Source organism: Hyperolius riggenbachi, chromosome 7 (genome assembly GCF_040937935.1).
Source record: "Hyperolius riggenbachi isolate aHypRig1 chromosome 7, aHypRig1.pri, whole genome shotgun sequence".
Lineage (NCBI taxonomy): Eukaryota > Metazoa > Chordata > Amphibia > Anura > Hyperoliidae > Hyperolius > Hyperolius riggenbachi.
This window is the reverse complement of record NC_090652.1, coordinates 73,032,497-73,052,005: the sequence shown is the minus strand read 5'-3', so window position 1 is coordinate 73,052,005 and position 19,509 is coordinate 73,032,497. Positions and strand designations below refer to the sequence as shown.

The 19,509-nt window shown below is 48.0% G+C and overlaps 2 protein-coding genes across 3 annotated transcripts in view; both read left to right on the top strand.

Annotated features, from left to right (window-relative positions):
- The window catches only part of BICDL2 (BICD family like cargo adaptor 2), a 78,874-nt gene extending 72,784 nt beyond the window's left edge, over positions 1–6,090 (top strand). For both annotated transcript variants that reach the window (XM_068244082.1, XM_068244081.1), the window contains exons 7-10: positions 653–799; positions 2,003–2,133; positions 2,418–2,538; positions 4,663–6,090. In XM_068244082.1, the coding sequence (XP_068100183.1) occupies positions 653–799; positions 2,003–2,133; positions 2,418–2,538; positions 4,663–4,824 (561 nt within the window). In that variant the 3' untranslated portion in view covers positions 4,825–6,090. The remainder of the gene's footprint in view (positions 1–652; positions 800–2,002; positions 2,134–2,417; positions 2,539–4,662) is intronic.
- Positions 6,091–16,863: 10,773 nt separating this feature from the next.
- Positions 16,864–19,509, top strand: part of LOC137524332 (ras-related protein Rab-35-like) — a 41,239-nt gene continuing 38,593 nt past the window's right edge. The window contains exon 1 of the mRNA XM_068244073.1: positions 16,864–16,972. The gene's annotated coding sequence lies outside the window, so the exon portion shown is untranslated. The remainder of the gene's footprint in view (positions 16,973–19,509) is intronic.

The following is a 19,509-nucleotide window of genomic DNA, read 5'->3' as shown; positions in this document are numbered from 1 at the left end:
TTTCTTGGCCCAGTCTTGACGTTTCAGCTTGTGTGTCTTGTTCAGTGGTGGTCGTCTTTCAGCCTTTCTTACCTTGGCCATGTCTCTGAGTATTGCACACCTTGTGCTTTTGGGCACTCCAGTGATGTAGCAGCTCTGAAATATGGCCAAACTGGTGGCAAGTGGCATCTTGGCAGCTGCACGCTTGACTTTTCTCAGTTCATGGGCAGTTATTTTGTGCCTTGGTTTTTCCACACGCTTCTTGCGACCCTGTTGACTATTTTGAATGAAACGCTTGATTGTTCGATGATCACGCTTCAGAAGCTTTGCAATTTTAAGAGTGCTGCATCCCTCTGCAAGATATCTCACTATTTTTGACTTTTCTGAGCTTGTCAAGTCCTTCTTTTGACCCATTTTGCCAAAGGAAAGGAAGTTGCCTAATAATTATGCACACCTGATATAGGGTTTTGATGTCATTAGACCACACCCCTTCTCATTACAGAGATGCACATCACCTAATATGCTTAATTGGTAGTAGGCTTTCGAACCTATACAGCTTGGAGTAAGACAACATGCATAAAGAGGATGATGTCGTCAAAATACTCATTTGCCTAATAATTCTGCACTCCCTGTACTGTGGTGCAGTTGTGTCACCGAGTCCCTTTCTCCTCAGGATGGCCCCGTACTCCTTTCCAGCACTCCCGTGGGGCAGACAAAAAGGGTCCCTGATTCAGCAGGTCACATGGCCACCTATCTGCCACAGCGAGAGAGAGATCTCCTACGGGAGAAGGAAGAGGAAGTGAGCAAACTGCAAGATCAGGTAAGAAGGTCATCCAGCCACTGGTATGTGTACGAGATGTCATATGACCAGTAGAGTTGGGCCGAACCTCCGATTTTAGGTTCGCGAACCGGGTTCGCGAACTTTCGCGGAACGTTCGGTTCGCGTTAAAGTTCGCGAACCGCAATAGACTTCAATGGGGATGCGAACTTTGAAAAAAAAAAATAATTATGCTGGCCACAAAAGTGATGGAAAAGATGTTTCAAGGGGTCTAACACCTGGAGGGGGGCATGGCGGAGTGGGAAAAAAGTCCCCGGGAAAAATCTGGATTTGACGCAAAGCAGCGTTTTAAGGGCAGAAATCATATTGAATGCTAAATGACAGGCCTAAAGTGCTTTAAAACATCTTGCATGTGTATACATCAATCAGGTAGTGTAATTAAGGTACTGCTTCACATTGACACACCAAACTGTTCACTGAACAGAACAGGTATACAGTGGCGGGTTCACAGAACAGGTATACAGTGGCGGGTCCACTGAACAGAACAGGTATACAGTGGCGGGTTCACAGAACAGGTATGCAGTGGCAGGATCACTGAACAGGTATGCAGTGGCAGGATCACTGAACAGGTATGGAGTGGCAGGATCACAGTACAGGTATGCAGTGGGCTGAGGGCTCACTGAACAGAACAGGTATGCAGTGGCAGGATCACTGAACAGGTATGGAGTGGCAGGATCACAGTACAGGTATGCAGTGGGCTGAGGGCTCACTGAACAGAACAGGTATGCAGTGGCAGGATCACTGAACAGGTATGCAGTGGCAGGATCACAGTACAGGTATGCAGTGGGCTGAGGGCTCACTGAACAGAACAGGTATGCAGCCAGGAAGAAGTTAAGCCTAACTAATCTTTCCCTATATGAGAGACTGCAGCAGCTCGCCCTACTCTCACTAATGCAGGCACACGAGTGGCCGTAATGGCCGCCGCTGCCTGCCTTATATAAGGGGGGGGTGGGGCTCCAGGGGCTAGTGTAGCCTAATTGGCTACACTGGGCCTGCTGACTGTGATGTAGAGGGTCAAAGTTGACCCTCAGTGCATTATGGGGCGAACCGAACTTCTTCCGCAAAAGGTTCGCGTGCGGTACCCGCACGCGAACCACCTACGTTCGCCGGCGAACCGTTCGGCCCAACTCTAATGACCAGACCAACACAGACACTTCAACTGGAACCATTTTCTACCTTCTACAGGTCACCCTCCAATTTGTAGAGATAAATAACCTAAGAGAGGAGTTGCAGAGGTTGCGTGATATGTCACAACATAATGACCGAGATTCCCTCCTGAAACAGGCCATCTCTGACCGCGATGAGGCCTTCATGAAGTAAGTAACAAGCTAGAAATGTTTAGAACTGGATATCTGCTGGATATATATGGTTGCAGGGAGGTTACATTTGTCTGACTGATGGCTGGTTTCTTCAAAAGGTCAGTCCATGTACTGGGTAATTTCATAAACCACTGAGCTTCTGATTGAAGATGGAGGCTACTTATATACTAAATATAATATATACTTTACAAAGCTGGATCACCCAGACAAGAGCTTTCCAAGCCTATGTGTTGTTGTTTTTTTTTAAATAAGTGAATGATTTTCACATTTTTTCCATGTAGGAAGGGTGAGCTGGAGCTGGAGTTGGCCAAAGCGCGCCTGGAAAAGGAGTCCATGAGTCGGCAGCTTCTCAGTGCTGTGGAGCAGAAGGTGCTACTTAGCCAGGAGCTGGAGGCATGGCAGGTGAGGGGAAGAGGGTGGGGTCCTGGAGTGATTTATAAAAATGGGATGGAATAAAATGGTGCAGAGTGGTGGTCTTTGGTCAACCTGGCCTCAGAAATACACTTCTACTGGGGCAACATGTTCTAATAAAATATGTAACTCATGTAAGAGGTTAGCAAAGTCTGTATAGGTTAGGGCAGTGTTGGTGGGAGAGTTTGGTAGATTGAGGACTGCATTAGTCTAGGGTTCAGGTGTTTGCATTAGAGTAAGTGTTATGGGACAAGATTAGCGTTTCATGAACAGTTTAAGTGAACCAGAGACGAAGCACCCTCATGTATTTTACCATATAGATCAGTGGGAACATTAGAGAAAACACCTACCATGCTTTCTGTTTCATTCTGCACTGCACAGCTTGTTTCTTATCAGACCTGTTAAAATCCCCGACTGAGCATTCAGTCTGGCTTTGCTATAATGACTCAGCTATAATGATTCCTGAGCAGAGCCAGCAGGGGGCAGGCTTGGACTTGAAAAGACATGAGAGAACACAGACTGAGCTATAAATATTCCTGAGCAAAGCCAGACTGAATGCTCAGTCGGGGATTTTATCAGGGCTGATTAGAAGCAAGCTGTGCAGTGCAAAATGAAACAGAAAGCAAGGTAGGTGTTTTCTCTAATGTTCCCACCGATATATATGGTAAAATACATGAGGGTGCTTCGTCTCTGGTTCCCTTTAATGTTAAGGTTCCTTCACCCAAAAGCATGAGGTTAAGGTAAAAGTTGAAGCTTGGGTTATTGGGAGAGGTGGTTATGGCTCAGGAAGGCTTAAAGTTAATGTAATGGACAGATGAAAGGGAGATATTAATATTAGGGGTGTTAAAGTTACTGTTGAGCTGGGTGTATACTGTATATATTATGGCCAGATCTGGCCGGCCAATCCACAAATTGGCCGTCTGATGTGGCCAATTCTAGAAGCATTTACTGATTAGAACTTTGGCCGGCCAGAACACGACCTGACAAGAGTGGGCCAGCCAAGTCCAGAAGTAAGAGCAGCACAGTGGCGGAGGAGCAAACAGCTTTGGTGGCACTGCATTACCAGGCTCCTCCCCCCATGACTTCTCAAAACTGTCTGCACGGAGGGAATATACAGGGCAGACAGTGCCTGTGTAATGTCTGATCGCACTGCCCGGAAGCTCCCCTCCACACTGAGTAGCACACATGTGCAGTGTGAAGTTAATTATACTGCTGATGGTAACATACTAAATATCTCTGCTTCCACACATCCTACACTCCTCAAATTTTTAGGGAAGGGAGAGGATCCCCCGAACTACCTATATGCCAAATTGCAGCCCCCGAGCCCCGCTGGTTCAGGAGATAGATTAGAGAAACCTATCTCGGGAACCAGTGGGGCTCGGGGGCTGCAATTTGGTATAGAGGTAGTTCGGGGGGTCCCCTCCCTACCCTGAAAATTTGAGGAGTGTAGGATGTGTGGAAGCGGAGATATTTATTATGTTACTATCAGCAGCATTATGAAATAGGAAATGTGATTGCACAGTCTCCTACTGCGCAATGCGCATGCGGGGCAGCGCAACTCCACAGGCAGCGTAATCAGACACAACCCCTGCACTCTCTCCCTCCCTTCTGTGTGTGTTTGTGTCTCGTATCTCCGCCTTTGATTGCAGCCTGTGTTGTGGTAGTGAATACCGGCGACACGAGCTGCAATAAAAGCCAGAGACACCGCATACACAGCAGGGAGGGAGGGATACAGGCGCATTGCACAGGCTGCCCTGTAGGACACAGGGTGCAAGTGTCAGGGAGAGGAGCTGGGGACTAGAAATACTCTTGTCACTTCCTGTTCTGGCCAGCCAATAATAGTGTAACGGAAATTTATTTCATACATTGGCTGCGTCAGTCGGCCACTTTACATATTGGCCGGCCAGAATTGAAAGTGGCCAGACTTCTGGCCCGAACATGTACATTTTCTGTTACTGGATAGCTGAAGATTCAAGTTCTTTGGTACATGACCAATTTCTCAACGCCAACATCTCAAGACCAGGATTAGTCATAGCGCAGAGATGAGATGATTCTCACTGGAATAAAGACTTCCACTTTACCCACATTTTGTCATTCTATGCTTGTCTTTTACAGGATGACATGCAGATCGTTATCAGCCAGCAGCTGAAGTCACAGAGAGAACAGGAGACACAAAGGGCAACAGAGTCATCTCCTTCCACCCTCATTAGAAGAGGGAGTTCTAGACGAGTTCGCGACACAGGCAGTGGCATCCTCTCATTCTTCAAGAGGATCTGATGAAGATTTGATGCGAGAAATACACACAATATCTTTAACGCCTCTTGTCTTACCTGCCTAGGAAATCCTGTACGTCACCACGATGCCTACATCTCCACCATAGTGCTGACACCATCTTATCATCACGTACATAACCTCCTCTCCCATTCCCCCAAGTACTTAGTACACAAACATAAAACATATCACTGTGTCCTTGAAGCAATGAATGCTTGTATCTACTGTCTCATCACACTGAGGACTCACGTGCCCATCATATCCATGACCTTATCCCTCTATGATGCCACCATGAGTAGTGTAACATAACATCTAATGTTACAATTTTTGCAACACTGCCATTCCATCTTTCTCCGTTATGACCATGATATTATGAGATTTGCTGCCACTACAGGCATGGCTCAATTTTATTTTTCCTTCCAGTTCTTGATCATGGCCAATTTTGCACAACATTTTACCCTCTATTATATACCATCTCCTCATGTGTGACTTGGTGGGTCAAGGTTATCCCTGACTCGACTCATATGGGACTCCATTACGATCATGATCATAATACCATGACATCTCACACTCCATCTTCTACTGTCCCATAATGGGACTTTATTATGAGCTAATATTCTATTATAAATCTTACACTCCATTGTTGTCTCACATGACCCTACGTATCCAGTCAGTCCTTGACCTCCTCGTCTCCAGGACACCATCATAACTACAATTACAGGCTGCAGACATGATTGTGATCAGTCCACTTTCTTCACTATTCTTTCTGTTGTAGACCTTCAGGATGTCTCATTTATGATCGATGTTTTTTTATGTTATTGACAACCAATGGGTGGTATGGACTAGACAGAAAACATTATCTCAAGTATAACACCCAATGGGTTGTAGGAAAGTGTTACATGATATTTAGTTCTTTATTTATGACGCCTCTTCCCCTTTCCAAAGCATGCTATATGATAGGAAAAAAAGAAAAAGTTTCATTGACTACACAATCCACGAGCCATAGCTGCTCTGTGTCATACTGCAATGGGAGCGGCAGATTCCATGTCACTACTTCTCTATCAGGGGCAGAGCAGGAGGCAACCCCCATAAGTCGTCTTTGTACCCCTGATGTGTGAGGGGGCAAGTACTGTATCCCCTAGCTTCCTCTGATCTAAAGGACCCCTGCATTGTGCATTGGCAGGGACAGACCCCACAACTTATTACTTGTATAGCAAAAAAAAAACTCCACCACCACACCAGAAATTGGGAAGTGCTTACCAGATTCCAACAGACCCAAAGCATAAGGTGTAACTGCACTCAGAACGGATCAGCAACTGGTTATCTCAGTGCTGGTCTCCTTTCCTTCTTATAAGTATAATGCTCATAACCATTAAAGCCAATATCATTGGCTTTAATGGTCAAGACAAGACTCAGCTGGGTGGAAATAAAACAGCCAATCAGATTTCACTACTACACGTCAATGGGAAAATTTAGAAAGCTGTCATTCTCACAGTAATGAAGCGTTTACATTACATTTTATTAGTCCCCAAATTTGGCATAGTTGGCCGCTTATTGTCCGAGGTTAAAAATTCAGAAAAAGTGGGTGGAGCATAAAACAGCCAATCACATTTCAGCCATTCATTTTAAATGGGAAAATGCAAACTGCAGCCATTCTTACACTGTTAATCACAGAGTTCTCAAACTTGGCACAGTTTGTCACTGGGTGACTGAGATCAATATTTAGAAAAGTAGGTGGAGCCTACAACAGCCAATCAAAATTCACCTATTGATTTTCAAGGGGAATATTGAAACTGCTGCCATTCTTACACTGTTAATGGCAGAGGCCTTAAACCTCCTACAGTCTGTCATTGGGTGACTGGGGTTAAAATTAATTAAAGGGGGCGGAGCCACAAACAGCCAATCAGATGTATTTGCTTGATAAACTGTCCCATTCTCCTATTGATTTCAGGAACCCCAAAGTTTACAAACTTGATCATTGAGTGACTGTGCGTCAAGGTGACGAAAACTGGGTGGAGCCAAAAAAACTAATTTTTCACTGGGAAAATGTAAACTGCAGCCATTCTTACATTGTTAATGGCAGGGTTCTCAGACTTCCCACAGTTGGTCACTGGGTGACTAGGATTAATATCCAGGAAAGTGGGTGGAGCCTACAACAGCCAATCAAAATTCACCTTTTGATTTTCAAGGGGAACATTTAATTTGCTGCCATTCTTACACTGTTAATGGCAGAGGCTTCAAACCTGGTACAGTCGGTCATTGGGTGACTGGGGTTCAAATTCAGAAAAGGATGCAGAGCCACAAACAGCCAATCAGATTTGTTTCATTTCCATGGGAAAACTTTTATTGTTGATGCCAAGGACCTCAAAGCTCACAAACTTGTGACTGTGTGTCAAGGTTAGAAAAAGTGGGTGGAGCCAACAACAACAAGAAACTACATACCCAGGCAACGCAGGGTCATCAGCTAGTTTTAAATAAAATATAGACAGCTCCTCTAAGTGTATCTTTAAAAACATTTATTAAAAAGAAGGAAAGGAGACCAGTACTGAGATAACCAGTTGCTGATCCGTTCTGAGTGCAGTTAAATCTTGTGATTCGGGTCTGTTGGAATCTGGTAAGCGGTTCCCAATTTCTGGTGTGGTGGTGGAGTCTCTGTGCTGAAGTCTTTTCACATACATTTAAAGAGGAATCCCCACTTGGAGACTGAGCTTTGGCTGCGATCTAGATTTTTCTTTTAAAATTGAACTTTTAGCATGGATTTTTTTTATTTATAGTTTCATAACTCATTACTGTCATCTATCCCCCTGCATTGGGGGGGGGGCAACTCTCTGTCCTTGTGACCCCGCAGAGGGAGGAGCAGGCTTCATGTTTCATATGTTCTCCATGTTACCTTACAGTGGGAGGGGCATCTCTCTGTTCTTGTGACCCTGCAGAAGGGCCACAAAACTGTCTGCCACCCTTGTCTTTTACTCTGCAGTGGAAGGGACAAGATATATGGGTCATATATCCTTTATCTCACCCTGCAGTGGGAGGGGGAACCTCCATGTGTCATATCTTCTCCATATTACCCTGCAGTGGGAGGGGAAGCTTCCCTATGTTATATCTCCTCCATGTTACCCTGCAGTGGGAGGGGCAGACTCCACGTGTCATATCTCATCCATATCACCCTACGGTGATCGGGGAAGGCTTCACCTGTCTATGTTGACCTGCAGTGAGTGGGGCAGACTCCATATGTCATATCTCTTCCATGTCACCCTGCAGTGGGTGGGGCAGGCTCCATGTGCCATATCTCTTCCATGTTGCCCTGCAGTGGTCGGGCAGGGTCCATGTGTCATATTTCCTCCATATTGCTCTAAAGTGGGAGGAGCAGACCCAATATGTCATATCTCCTCTATGTTGCCGTGCAGTGGGTGGGGCAGACTCCATGTGTCATATCTCCTCTATGTTGCCCTGCAGTGGGTGGGGCAGACTCCATGTGTCATATCTCCTCTATGTTGCCCTGCAGTGGGTGGGGCAGGCTCCAAGTGTCATATCTCCTCCATGTTGCCCTGCAGTGGGTGGGGCAGGCTCCACGTGTCATATCTCCTCTATGTTGCCCTGCAGTGGGTGGGGTAGACTCCATGTGTCATATCTCCTTTATGTTGCCCTGCAGTGGGTGGGGCAGACTCCATGTGTCATATCTCCTCCATGTTGCCCTGCAGTGGGTGGGGTAGATTACATGTGTCATATTTCCTCCATGTTGCTCTAAAGTGGGAGGAGCAGACCCCACTTTAGAGCATGCTGCCCTGCAGTGGGTGGGGTAGGCTCCATGTTTTATGTCTCCTCTATGTTGTCCTGCAGTGGGTGGGGCAGATTCCATGTGTCATATCTCCTCTATGTTGCCCTCCAGTGGGTGGGGCAGACTCCATGTGTCATATCTCCTCCATGTTGTCCTGCAACGGGTGGGGATGGCCCCATGTGTCATATCTCCTCTATGTTGCCCTCCAGTGGGTGGGGCAGACTCCATGTGTCATATCTCCTCTATGTTGCCCTGCAGTGGGAGGGGCAGATTCCATGTGTCATATCTCCTCCATGTTGCCCTGCAGTGGGAGGGGCAGATTCCATGTGTCATATCTCCATGTTGCCCTGCAGTGGGAGGGGCAGATTCCATGTGTCATATCTCCTCCATGTTGCCCTGCAGTGGGTGGGGCAGATTCCATGTGTCATATCTCCTCCATGTTGCCCTGCAGTGGGAGGGGCAGATTCCATGTGTCATATCTCCTCCATGTTGTCCTGCAATGGGTGGGGATGGCCCCATGTGTCATATCTCCTCTATGTTGCCCTCCAGTGGGTGGGGTTAGACTCCATGTGTCATATCTCCTCCATGTTGTCCTGCAATGGGTGGGGATGGCCCCATGTGTCATATCTCCTCTATGTTGCCCTCCAGTGGGTGGGGCAGACTCCATGTGTCATATCTCCTCTATGTTGTCCTGCAATGGGTGGGGATGGCCCCATGTGTCATATCTCCTCTATGTTGCCCTCCAGTGGGTGGGGCAGACTCCATGTGTCATATCTCCTCCATGTTGTCCTGCAATGGGTGGGGATGGCCCCATGTGTCATATCTCCTCTATGTTGCCCTCCAGTGGGTGGGGCAGACTCCATGTGTCATATCTCCTCTATGTTGCCCTCCAGTGGGTGGGGCAGACTCCATGTGTCATATCTCCTCTATGTTGCCCTGCAGTGGGTGGGGCAGACTCCATGTGTCATATCTCCTCCATGTTGCCCTGCAGTGGGTAGGGCTTTTTATGTGTAGATTTGCACACTGTAACACTGTAAGCACTGATAATGTTTATTTGTAAAATGCTGTATAGGTTTTTATAATATGTATATATTGTGCGGAGTTCCTATATCTCTATAAACAGAGCTATTTTCAAATCTTCTGTGTGTCTCTCTCTATGTATATGAATGTGGTGAGATGAAAATACACCTGGGAGGCTCTGGGGGAACATCAGGCCTCGGGGTAGACATGGAGCACACAGAGGAGGCTCCGGGGTAGACACGGAACACACAGAGGAGGCTCCAGGGTAGACACGGAACACACAGAGGAGGCTCCAGGGTAGACACGGAACACACAGAGGAGGCTCCAGGGTAGACATGGAACACACAGAAGAGGTTCCGGGGTAGACACGAAACACACAGAGGAGGTTTCGGGGTAGACAGGGAGCACATAGAGGAGGTTCCGGGGTAGACACGGAACACACAGAGGAGGCTCCGGGGTAGACACGCAACACACAGAGGAGGCTCCAGGGTAGACACGGAACACACAGAGGAGGCTCCAGGGTAGACATGGAACACAAAGATCAGGCCTCGGGGTAGACACGGAGCACACAGAGGAGGCTTCGGGGTAGACGCGGAAAAAACAGGAGGCTCCAGGGTAGACATGGAATACACAGAGGAGGCTCCGGGGTAGACACGGAACACACAGAGGAGGCTCCGGGGTAGACACAGAACACACAGCGGAGGCTTCGGGGTAGACGCGGAAAAAAACAGGAGGCTCCGGGGTAGACATGGAACAAATAGAGGAGGTTCCGGGGTAGACACGGAACACACAGAAGAGGCTCCGGGGTAGACATGGAACACATAGAGGAGGCTCCGGGGAAGATGCCAAACACAAAGATCAGGCCTTGGGGTATACACGGAACCCACAGAAGACTCCGGGGTAGACATGGAACAAAAAGATCAGGCCTTGGGGTATACACGGAACACACAGAAAAGACTCCAGGGTACACACGGAACACACAGAGGAGGCTCCGGGGTACGCATAGAACACATAGAGGAGGCTCCAGGGTAAACGCAGAACACACAGAGGAGGCTCCGGGCTAGACGCGGAACACACAGAGGAGGCTACGTGGTAGAAACGGAACACACAGAGGAGGCACCGGGGTAGACGCAGAACACACAGAGGAGGCTCCGGGGTAGACACGGAACACACAGAGGAGGCTCCGGGGTAGACGCAGAACACACAGAGGAGGCTCCGGGGTAGACACGGAACTCATAAAGGAGGTTCTGGCGTATACATGGAAGACATACAGGAGGTTTCGGGACATGGAACACATAGAGGTACCTCCGGGGTAGACATGGAACACACAGAGGAGGTTCCGGGGTAGACACAGAACACACAGAGGAGGCTCTGGGGTAGACATGGAACACATACAGGAGGTTTCTAGACATGGAACACATAGAGGTGGCTCCGGGGTAGACATGGAACACACAGAGGAGGCTCCAGGGTAGACACGGAACACACAGAAAAGACTCCAGGGTACACACGGAACATACAGAGGAGGCTCCGGGATACGCATAAAACACATAGAGGAGGCTCCAGGGTAAACGCAGAACACACAGAGGAGGCTCCGGGCTAGACGCGGAACACACAGAGGAGGCTACGTGGTAGACACGGAACACACAGAGGAGGCTCCGGGGTACACATGGAACACATAGAGGAGGCTCCGGGGTACACATGGAACACATAGAGGAGGCTCCGGGGTAAACACGGAACACACAGAGGAGGCACCGGGGTAGACGCGGAACACACAGAGGAGGCTCCGGGGTAGACGCAGAACACACAGATCAGGCTCCGGGGTAGACACGGAACTCATAGAGGAGGTTCTGGCGTATACATGGAACACATACAGGAGGTTTCGGGACATGGAACACACAGAGGAGGTTCCTGGGTAGACATGGAACACACAGAGGAGGTTCCGGGGTAGACACAGAACACATAGAGGAGGCCCTGGGGTAGACACGGAACACATACAGGAGGTTTCTAGACATGGAACACATAGAGGTGGCTCCGGGGTAGACATGGAACACACAGAGGAGGTTCCGGGGTAGACACAGAACACACAGAGGAGGCTCTGGGGTAGACATGGAATACATACAGGAGGTTTCGGGACATGGAACACACACAGGAGGCTCCGGGCTAGACGCGGAACACACAGAGGAGGCTCTCTTCGTTAGACCCGGTACATATGTATCCTGGCTGCTGGACCCCTGTTCTCTATCCTGTACTCCCTGGGAGCCTAGTGGTCATGGCCACGCCTCTACTCATAAGCGATAGCCATCTTAACTCTGCTCTCTCCAATAATCCACTGAAGAGAAGAGTCTCACTGTTGTGGAACACAGAGCTCTGCCTGAGGGGACCCAAAGGAAGACTGATCATGTGACCACTGCACGGAAATAGAATTAAGGTAACCTGATGGTGTGGGGAGAATAGCTTCGACAGACTGTTGCAGATACCTTATTATATTTTCTGTGCAGTGATCACATGATAGCTGACACCTAATTATTAGGACAGCTGCATACACCTGTGCATTAGCACAAAGTTGCTTGGAAGGGAGCGCGGCCGCAAGAACATATTGATCAAGGATTGTTGAATATGTTAAAGAGGAGCTGTTAGGTATAAGGTCTCAGAGAAAAAAAACACATATATCAGTAGCTAAAGATTGGCTGTACTTACATTACATATGCATTTCACTGTCCACGTTTGGATTTCACAGAATTTTTATATAGTATTTGCAGAGAATGATGCTCCTGACAGCTCATGGCAGGTTCCATGTTTGTCTGTCGTCCTATGAAGCCAAATGTGTCGTCATGTCCTGCCTGCTTCCTGATGATTCACTCACACAAAAGATCCGTAATGAATAACACTACTGTTCAGTGAATATTGATTAGCCATGTGGCTAGGAACAATAGCGGACTCCTGCAGTTTACTCTGCCCTGAGATTTTTCACTGCTACTCTGTTGTAACATGAGATGAGCCTGTACTTTCTCACTAGCAGCCGAGGGGAGGACCCAAGAAGCCCCAGAATGCTTTGCAGTATGGTATGCGGCCTTTCGTCCTTTTGAGAGCTTGGGTCTAACAGCTTTGCTGATAAGCACACATTAAAAGTAGGAGAGATTTTTAACTTCAGTATTGCCTTTTTGGCTTCCTTCTAAACTGTTTTACACAGGAGAATAGAGGTTTAAATTAGCTTTTGCAGCCTGACAGTTACTCTTTAAACAGTCCCAGTGCTGGAAAGGAGAGGGAAATGGGGGAGGTCTCTGAACTACTGAGGTAAGTATCTATCTTGTCTCTTTTTTTGTCACAGGTACACTTTAAGATCTTTGAGAAAGCAAACAAAAACTTCCACTTACCTTACGACACCGGTGTAATTATTCGTCTAACTAGACGAATAGAACAGCGGCTGCGTGCTCGCTCCTGTGCGCGTCATCGGGAGCTTACTGCGCAGGCACAGTACAAGAAAGCTTCGTACTGCGCCTGTGCAGTAAGCGCCTGATGAGGCACACGGCCGCGCAGCCGCAGTTCTATTCATCTAGTTAAGACGAATAATTACACTGGTGTCGGCAGCGGGGAACAGCGCATCGGAGGAGGACGGTGCGGGACATTCCAGCTGCAGAGGGCCGATAGAAGCCTCAGGTGGAAGTTTTTGTTTGTTAGCACATGCAAGAGAATCCATGAAGTGAGTAAAATTATTTAAAATAAACACATGATGTAGCTGCAAATGAATATTACATACTAACCTCACCGTCAGTTCCTCTCAGAAGCTCACTATTTTCTTCTTACAGTGATCCCTTCCAGTTCTGACAATATTTTGTGAGAATTGAAATATACCAGTTGCTGTCAGTTATTTATCAGCAGCTGTCAGTTACAACTGAATGTGCAAGTTGATGTCCATGTTTCCCTATGGCTCAAGTGGGTGAGATTACAGTTTAACAGTTTGCTGACCAGTAAGCTGTTAGGGGGTAATGGCCATTTTTGAAATGGAGGACGGAGAATTCCATTGATCACAGTGGACAAACAGAACGCAGTAGAGGAGAAAGAGATTGAGGAGCAGGCTACACAGGAGGTAAGTATGGTTATTTAGACTTTTTATTTTCAGTTCAGGTTCTCTAAGTAATCTCATAGAAATGATAAGAGGAGAAATACTCATCAGGAATGGTCTGTAAGATGCAAATAATTCTGAGTTGAGGCAATTTTTTATGCTAATGTTGTGCTAATTCATGCAGCTCGAAAATGAACGTATCAGATTTTGCAGCAGCAGCTATTGATTGGTCCCCTTTCAAGCCACATAAATTTGCATAAAAATAGCATATGTTAGGAACTAGAGTTATCAGACACCTTTGAAACATAGAGGCTACATCCTCTAACTTGTTTTTTCTTAGTAGATGCAGCAGTCCACAAACTGTCCTATATTTAGCATTTACTGTACTTACATTTGCAAAAAAAAAAGGGAGATATTAGGATATAGAGATTCATATATCTGCTGCCATTTACAGTAGTCTGAAGCGATAAAAAAAAACCTTTTTTTTACTTTCCAGTCCTCTTCAGCAATATGATCATAGCTGAAATGCTGCATTCCCGCAGCAGAACGATTTATACCCCCGAAATCCCAAGGGCTAAATTAGGGGCTCCTTCCGGGTAGAGGCAGAGCTTTGCGCAGTAGTTCTGCCTCTGCTCACATCAATCTCTGCCTCTCCCAGTCTTCTTTCAGACCCCCAACATTCTCCAGTGTACAGAGACCCAATACTCCTCAGTATACAGAGACCCCCAATATTCCTCAGTGTACAGGGACCCCAATATTCCTCAGTGTACAGAGAGCCCCAATATCCCTTAGCAAGCAAAGACCCCGATATTACAGAGCCCCCCAATATTCTTCAGCATACAGACCCCCAATATTCCTCAGGGTACAGAGACCCGCACTATTCCTCAGTGTACAGAGACCCCCGATATTCCACAGCGTACAGAGACCCCTGATATTCCTCAGCGTACAGAGACCCCCGATATTCCTCAGCGTACAGAGACCCCCGATATTCCACAGCGTACAGACACCCCCGATATTCCACAGCGTACAGAGACCCCCGATATTCCACAGCATACAGAGACCCCCAATATTCCTCAGTGTACAGAGACCCCCGATATTCCTCAGAGTACAGACATCCCCGATATTCCTCAGCGTACAGAGACCCCCGATATTCCTCAGCGTACAGAGACCCCCGATATCCCTCAGCATACAGACACCCCGATATTCCCCAGTGTACAGAGACCCCCGATATACCTCAGCGTACAGAGACCGCCGATATTCCTCAGCGTACAGAGACCCCCGATATGCCTCAGCGTACAGAGACCGCAAATATTCCTCAGCGTACAGAGACCCCCGATATGCCTCAGCGTACAGAGACCCCCGATATTCCACAGCATACAGAGACCCCCAATATTTATCAGTGTACAGAGACCCCCGATATTCCTCAGCGTACAGAGACCGCAAATATTCCTCAGCGTACAGAGACCCCCGATATTCCACAGCGTACAGAGAGCCCCGATATTCCTCAGTGTACAGAGACCCCCGATATCCCTCAGCGTACAGAGACCGCCGATATTCCTCAGCGTACAGAGACCCCCGATATGCCTCAGCGTACAGAGACCGCAAATATTCCTCAGCGTACAGAGACCCCCGATATGCCTCAGCGTACAGAGACCCCCGATATTCCTCAGTGTACAGAGACCCCCGATATTCCACAGCATACAGAGACCCCCAATATTCATCAGTGTACAGAGACCCCCGATATTCCTCAGCGTACAGAGACCCCCGATATCCCTCAGCGTACAGAGACCCCCGATATTCCTCAGTGTACAGAGACCCCCGATATTCCTCAGTGTACAGAGACCCCCGATATTCCACAGCATACAGAGACCCCCAATATTCCTCAGTGTACAGAGACCCCCGATATTCCTCAGCGTACAGAGACCCCCGATATTCCTCAGAGTACAGACATCCCCGATATTCCTTAGCGTACAGAGACCCCCGATATCCCTCAGCGTACAGAGACCGCCGATATTCCTCAGCGTACAGAGACCCCCGATATTCCTCAGCGTACAGAGACCCCCGATATCCCTCAGCGTACAGAGACCGCCGATATTCCTCAGCGTACAGAGACCCCCGATATTCCACAGCGTACAGAGAGTCCCGATATTCCTCAGCGTACAGAGACCCCCGATATTCCTCAGAGTACAGAGACCCGAGATATTCCTCAGCGCACAGAGACCCCCGATATCCCTCAGCGCACAGAGACCCCCGATATCCCTCAGCGTACAGAGACCGCAAATATTCCTCAGCGTACAGAGACCCCTGATATGCCTCAGCGTACAGAGACCCCGATATTCCACAGCGTACAGAGACCCCGATATTACTCAGAGTACAGAGACCCCCGATATTTCTCAGAGTACAGAGACCCCCGATATTCCACAGCGTACAGAGACCCCCGATATTCCACAGCATACAGAGACCTCGATATTCCTCAGCAGAGACCCCTGATATTCCTCAGCAAACAGAGACCCCCGATATTCCACAGAGTACAGAGACCCCCAATATTCCTCAGTGTACAGAGACCCCCAATATTCCTCAGCGTACAGAGACCTCCGATATCCCTCAGTGTACAGAGACCCCAATATTCCTTAGCATACAGACCCCCAATATTCCTCAGTGTACAGAGACCCCCGATATCCCTCAGTGTACAGAGACCCCCAATATTCCTTAGAGTACAGAGACCCCCAATATTCCTCAGCGTACAGAGACCCCCCAATATTCCTCAGAGTACAGAGACCCCCAATATTCCTCAGCGTACAGAGACCCCCCAATATTCCTCAGAGTACAGAGAGCCCCAATATCCCTCAGTGTCAGCGTACAGAGACCCCCGATATCCCTCAGTGTACAGAGACCCCCGATATTCTTCGGAGTACAGAGACCCCCCATATTCCTCAGCGTACAGAGACCCCCTCATTGACAATAGACATGTACGTCTCCTCAGAAAGAGAGAGGATGAGGAGGATGAAGCTGTATTTCCTGAGTTTCCTGTAACTTCCTAGTAGAGTGTATGCAGGTAGATAAGAGGGAGGGATTGAGCAGCTGCTAATAGTGAGGTGATCGGCCCGTTATCAGGCTGCTGCTGAACTGTGAACTCCTCCTCCTCTATTATAACTGTATGTAATGTAATCTATAGCTGGGAGCGGAGAGACCTCCTCCCTCTCCCTCAGTGACCGGAGAGACGCCTCCCGCCGCTGGAGAGTTCAGGGTGGGGACAGAGAGAAGGAAGAGGAGGAGCGGAGACAGCCTGGACTGTGAGTACGAGACCGCTCTGTGTGTCTCATGAAACTACAAAATAATCAGACTATAATATGAGACTGCTGACTAGTGTGTGATGAGACACCCTACAATATGAGACAGTTCTGTGTGTCTGGTGAGACATGAGGCTGCTGTGTGTGCCTCTGATGAGACTTCACTATGATTGGGATCTGTGTGTGGGATTACACATGATGAGACTGCTCTGTGTATGATGAGATGTTCTGTGTATGAGAGAGACACACAGAGCAGTCTCATATTGTAGTCTGTCTGATGAAACTTCACTATGATGGCGATCTGTGTGTGGGATTGCACATGATGAGACTGCTCTGTGTGTGATGAGACTGCTCTGTGTGTGATGAGACTGCTCTGTGTGTGATGAGACTAGAGTGCTCTGCGTATGATGAGACTGCTCTGTGTGTGACATGAGACTACAAAATGAGACTGCTCTGGGCTTCTGATGAGAGGAGAGGCTGCTGTGTCTGAAATGAGACCTTATGATTGGGATCTGTGTGTTGGATTACACATGATGAGACAGCTCTGTGTGTGAGAAGAGACTACAACATGAGACCGCTCTGTGTGTGTGATGAGAGAGAGTACTCTGTGTATGATGAGGCAAGAGACCGCTCTGTGTATGATGAGACGAGACCACTTTGTGTGTGTGTGATGAGAGAGAGCACTCTGTATGATGAGACTGCTCCTTGTGTGATAAGACTACAACATGAGACTGCGTTGTATGTGAAATTAGACATGATGAGACTGCTCTCTATGTGTGTGAAGCGACTATAATATGATTGTGATCAGTGTGTGATGAATATGAGAGCTCTCTGTGAGGGATGTGACATTATAACACTTTGTAATGAGACATGAGACAGCTCTGCATGTGATCAGACTTAAAGTGTACCTGAGACGAAGAATTTAATAAGGTTTTATAAATACCTGGGGCTTCCTTTGGCCTGATTGCTTTCTCGCTGCATGCAGCCTCCGCAATACGGCCCAGTAATTTGACCCATCGGCGCAGTTCAGCCGTACGCACTCATCCTTTCGTGCTCCTGGGAGTGCGATGGGCCGCTCATGCGCAGTAAGCCCCCAACTCCAGGAGGTAGCAGGCCGGATTGTGGAGGAGGACGGCGAGGGTCGAATCAGTGTGAAGGGCGCTGGAAGAAGCCCCAGAGCCCCAGGTATGTATGAAATGTTTTTATTTCTTCCTGTAAGCTTCTTTTTAACCCTCCTGGCGGTCTATTAAAAACCGCCAGGGGGCAGCGCAGCAGTTTAAAAAAAATAATATATATTTTAAATCCTGTAGCGAGCCCAGGTCATGCTACATGATAGCCGCTGTGCAGCAGCATCCCCCCCACCCGCTTCGATCAGGAAATCCCGTTCAAAGAATGGGATTTCCTGGAGGGCTTCCCCCGTCGACGGGCGTGATGACGTCATCGACGTCGTGACGTCATTGGGAGTCCCGATCCACCCCTGGTGGGGGGGGGGGGGGGGGGCGGCGGCGAGCGGCGGCTAATCGTCGCGGAGCGGCGGTGATCGGAGTGCACACGCAGCTAGCAAAGTGCTAGCTGTGTGTTGCAAAAAAAAAAATTATGCAATACGGCCCGGCAGGGCCTGAGAAATCCTCCTGCGCGGCTTACCCCGAACTACGTTTGGGGTTACCGCCAGGAAGATTAAGGTGCCCCTAGATTACTCATTTTGGTGACAGATAGATCATCCGATTAGAAAATCGATGCTGACAACAGCATGCCCGATAAAAGGGTGCAACCAATTTCAGGCCGACGTCACACATGTGCCCCAAATGTGAAAGTAGGAGGACGGTGGCAGGAAAGTGTCAGGCCATTTTTCTGCAATTGGGACACTGCAGCTTTAAGGGCTCACTGCAGGGCCTCACAACTCAGAACACAAGTGACTTCAACCCCCCCCCCCCCCCCTTTTCTCCCCACCAACAGAGCTCTCTGTTGGTGGGATCTGATTGCTCCCCCAGTGTTTTGTTTTTTTTAAATTTTTGTTTTATAAATATTTTTCTTATTTATTTTGTACTAAAAAAACTGTTTCTTATCAGAGTTAAAACACCTTATCAGAGTAGCATAGCGAGCGCTACGAACTTATGCCAGCTAATTGGCAATGATGAGAGCTCCACTCGTCCTGCCCTGAGCCCCTGTATGTCCAATCACTTTAAAAGACATTGGCCCAATAGGCTGCCTATCAAGTTTTCTGTCAAGTGAAAGGCAGCCTATTGGGCCAATCAAAGTGCGGGGATAATGTCCTTTAAAGTGTTTGGAGCTGCAGGGGCTCAGGGCAGGACGAGTGGAGATCTCGTCCTTGCCAATTAGCCGGCATAAGTTTGTAGTGCTCGCTATGCTACTCTGATAAGACGTGTCAACTCTGATAAGGCATGTTAACGCTGATAAGGCATGCTATTAGTCTTAGTGAATCAAGCCCTATATGTGATAAAACTATGAGATTAGACAAAACGTGTTGAGACATGAGAGCACTCATGAGACGCCATGGTGTCTATGCTTGTGATCATATT